The sequence below is a fragment of the Nicotiana sylvestris genome, chromosome 7 (assembly GCF_000393655.2).
Source record: "Nicotiana sylvestris chromosome 7, ASM39365v2, whole genome shotgun sequence".
Lineage (NCBI taxonomy): Eukaryota > Viridiplantae > Streptophyta > Magnoliopsida > Solanales > Solanaceae > Nicotiana > Nicotiana sylvestris.
In genome coordinates, this window is record NC_091063.1 from 19,776,991 (window position 1) to 19,779,983 (window position 2,993).

The following is a 2,993-nucleotide window of genomic DNA, read 5'->3' on the forward strand; positions in this document are numbered from 1 at the left end:
TATCATAAACCGGTCAACATTATCTGGTATTTGCTAAACTCAGATTTTCCTGCACCAATAACATGGCAGAGTATGAATCCTGCATACGAGGGCTCAGCATGGCAGTCGATATAAACGTTCAGGAGTTGTTAGTGATCGGTGATTTAGATTTGCTTGTGCACCAGGTGCAAGAAGAATGGGCTACCAAGAATTTCAAGATATTTCCATATCTGCACCATGTGCAGGAATTGAAAAAGAGGTTCGAGAACATAGAATTCTGACATGTGTCCAGAATTCAGAATGAGTTCCCCGATGCATTAGCCACTTTGTCATCGATGATACTGCATCCAGATAAGAACTATATTGATCCCATTCTGGTAAGGATCCATAATCAACCGGCATATTGTGCTCATGTCAAAGAAGATGCAGATGGAAAGCCTTGGTTTCTTGACATCAATGAGTACCTATCAAAAGGAGAATACCCGGAGCATGCAACTCACATTCAAAAACACACGCTCCAGAGATTGTCAAATCACTTCTTTCACAGTGGAGGGAACTTGTACAAGAGAACTCCGGATTTGGCCTTACTAAGGTGTATCGGCGCAAAGGAAACTTCTAAGCTACTAAAGAATGTGCATGCTTGGACATGTGGCCCGTACATGAATGGCTTCGTTCTGGCCAAGAAGATACTCAGGGTAGGTTACTTTTGGATGACCATGGAGACAGATTGTATTCAGTATGTCTGCAAATGTTTTCAATGTCAAGTACATGCCGACATGATAAAAGTGCCACCAAACAAGCTCAATGCAACAAGCTCACCTTGGTCATTCGCCACCTGGGGAATGAATATTATTGGTCCGATTGAGCCCACGACTTCAAATAGACATCAGTTTATTCTGGTGGCCATTGACTACTTCACGAAATGGGTAGAAACTACATCTTACAAAGCTGTAACCAAGAAGGTCGTCGAAGATTTTGTCAAGGACCATATTGTCTGTCGATTCGGAGTTCCTAAGTCCATTATCACTGACAATGCTGCCAACCTCAATAGTGTCTTGATGAGAGCTATATGTGAACCTTCAAAATCAATCACAAGAATTCCACCGCCTATAGACCTTAGATGAATGGAGTCGTAGAAGCCACCAACAAGAATATTAAGAAGATACTAAGGAAAATGGTAGAGAATCGCAAGCAATGCATGAGAAGTTACCCTTTGCCCTGTTAGGTTACTGCACCACAGTTCGCACGTCAACCGGGGCAACCCCCTACATGTTGGTTTATGGTACCGAGGCTATCATCCTAGCTGAGGTAGAAATTCCTTCTTTAAGAGTCATACAGGAAGCTGAACTCAGTGATGCAGAATGGGTAAGAAGTCGCTATGAACAGTTGTCCCTTATCGATGTAAAGAGAATGAGCGCAGTATGCCATGACCAACTGTATAAGAACAGAATGTCCAAAGCTTTCAACAAAAGGGTCAAACCAAGACAGTTCGCACTAGGGCAGCTGGTATTGAAGAAGATTTTTCCACACCAAGATGAAACCAAAGGGAAATTCTCTCCCAACTAGCAAGGTCCATATATGGTTCACATGGTACTAACAGGAGGAGCAGTCATACTTGCAGAGATGGATGGAGAGATCTGGCCAAAACCAATCAATTCATACGCAGTCAAGAGATATTATGCCTAGAATCATTCCCTTTCTAATGTAATTGAACTACGCTTGACCTGATTCCTATTTAAGAGGGGATACATAGGCAGCCTTATGGGTTCGGTCATATCATAATAAAATTTTCATTTTCCCCAAAATCAGAAACTGGGGCAGAATTTTGAAGAGGGTCCTCAAAATTTCGGAGCAAGTCCAGCCAACACCATCACATGTCAAAAAGCCAGTAATCAGTCAAGAACTGGGCAGAATTTTGAGAAGGATTCTCAAAATTCCGAAGAAGATTTAGCGAGGTCCGCCATTTGCGAACAGTTACAAAACATCTACCAAATTGGGGCAGAATTTTGAGGAGGACCCTCAAAATTCCAACATAAGAAAGCTGCAATGTCTTTGAAATGTGTCAGTCGCTAGTTCGTCAAAATTACTTGATATATCAATACACTTCCAAAACAATTCTATTTTTATCAGTGAACGCATGTTTTCAAAAAATCTTTTTTTTCTAAAATAGTCAGGTGCTACCTAGGGGAACTCTAAAGGGGCTTCCCGGGCGGAGCGAAGCAAGTCTGGCAGACGAAGCAAGAACTAACCTCCCCTCATGAAACTTAGAATTTTTCTTTGAACACATGCATATTTGACGATAGCATTCGTACACAAAGAAAATTCACCATCCATCCGGTCGTTAGACGCTGAACATATCCTAGCTAAGATATACTCTACCCTTATCTGCTATTTTCTCTTTGCATGAGTCTAATCTCTGACTCCATATTTGCATGAGTCTAATCCTTGACTCCATATTTGTATGAGTCTAATCCTTGACTCCATTTTGCATGAGTCTAATCCTTGACTCCATATTTGCATGAGTCTAAGCCCTGACTCCATATTTGCATGAGTCTAATCCTTGACTCCATATTTTCATGAGTCTAAGCTCTAACTCCATATATATGCATGAGTCTAAGCCCTGACTCCATATTTGCATGAGGCTAAGCCCTGCCTCCATATTTGCATAAGGCTAAGCTCTGCCTTCCATTTGCATAGGACCAAGCCTTGTCCCGCATTTTACATGAGGCTAAGCCCTGCCTCTATATTTGTATAAGGCTAAGCTCTGCCTTCCATTTGCATAAGACTAAGCCATGTTCCGTATCTTGCATGAGGTTAAGCTCTACTTCCATATTTGCATGAGTCTAATCCTTGACTCCAAATTTGCATGAGTCTAATCCCTGACTCCATGAGTCTAATCTCTGACTCCATATCTGCATAAGGCTAAGCTCTGCCTTCCATTTGCATGGGACTAAGCCCTGTCCTGAATCTTGAATGAGGCTAAACCCTGCCTCCATTTTGCATAAGGCTAAGCA

The 2,993-nt window shown here is 41.9% G+C and overlaps 1 protein-coding gene across 1 annotated transcript; it reads left to right on the plus strand.

The window, feature by feature from the left end:
• Positions 1-1,173: 1,173 nt before the first annotated feature.
• LOC138872816 (uncharacterized) lies at positions 1,174-1,545 on the plus strand. Its single transcript, XM_070151234.1, has one exon. The coding sequence runs from the start codon at positions 1,174-1,176 to the stop codon at positions 1,543-1,545; it is 372 nt and encodes a 123-aa protein (XP_070007335.1).
• The last annotated feature ends 1,448 nt before the right edge of the window (positions 1,546-2,993 follow it).

What these genes read in the sequence shown, in the direction of transcription:
- LOC138872816 (XM_070151234.1), top strand. Translation starts at nt 1,174, where the DNA reads ATGCATGAGAAGTTACCCTTTGCCCTGTTAGGTTACTGCACCACAGTT.